At 43.2% G+C, this 902-nt stretch overlaps 1 protein-coding gene across 1 annotated transcript; it reads right to left on the bottom strand.

Annotated features, from left to right (window-relative positions):
• Positions 1-414: 414 nt before the first annotated feature.
• Positions 415-899, bottom strand: LOC113473806 (actin-interacting protein 1-like; the record flags this gene model as incomplete). The annotated part of the gene is made up of 1 exon (XM_026833246.1): positions 415-899. A coding segment is annotated over one exon (378 nt), but the record flags the coding sequence as incomplete, so codon positions are not given.
• Between the last annotated feature and the right edge of the window lie 3 nt (positions 900-902).

Raw genomic sequence — 902 nt, 5'->3', positions numbered from 1 at the left:
CCTGAAAAACGCAACAATAAACATATATTTAAAAACAAGCTGGGCCCGTCCCTCCGGGAATTTTTTAGCCCGTAGTTTATTCGATCGTGATTAGAGAAAATCAGTACCTATGTACCTACCTAATTTGTTTAATATTCAGTTTATTATTATTCTTGATTTGATTTTACTTTACGACAAAGCACGAAATTTCAACAAAATTATAATATTGTACAGGAGAATATTGAGTCAGCATTATTGAACAAACATAGATCGCCCATTTAATGACGGACACACCAAGGGATGGGCATGCTGCGAAACAGACCACCTAAATCTAAAGGTGTGTCCACACATAGTACCGGCCGTCGACGATGGATGTTGACTGAACCGTCCACACTGCCTCGACAACATAGCTTTACCTCGTCGATCCACATCTATCGACGGCCAATCGACTATGTTTGGACACACCTAACTCTAATGTAGCAGTTGTTTCATTGCTACAAAATCAAAACCAATTGTCAAAAGTGACTATCGACAAACACGTTTTATTTGCTACACCACTCACCTGTTTTGGCGTTCCATCTCGTAATAAATCCATCGTGAGATCCCGTGAACACAGTTCCTCTATCAGGGCTCAAAGCGAGCGCTGTGATTGGTTTATTGTGGCCCTTGATCACTCGGATTGGTGTACTCGGGTTGTTTACATCCAGATAGGAAATGAAGCCACTCAGAGACACAGTGAGCAAGTAGTCGCCTTGCCAGAGACACGAGACTTGTTGATCTTCGACTTGATTTCCCATGATGAATTCGCTAACTACAGACTTGGTCTCGATATCCCACAGTCTGCAGGTTTTGTCTCCCGAGGCGGTGAGCAGCTGGGTACCGTCTGGTTTCCAGGCAACCTGGAAGTTCAAATTGGTGTCCGA

This window comes from Diaphorina citri, unplaced genomic scaffold (genome assembly GCF_000475195.1).
Source record: "Diaphorina citri unplaced genomic scaffold, Diaci psyllid genome assembly version 1.1 scaffold103629, whole genome shotgun sequence".
Lineage (NCBI taxonomy): Eukaryota > Metazoa > Arthropoda > Insecta > Hemiptera > Psyllidae > Diaphorina > Diaphorina citri.
The sequence above is the reverse complement of the archived record's forward strand: the minus strand, read 5'-3'. Positions and strand labels throughout refer to the sequence as shown.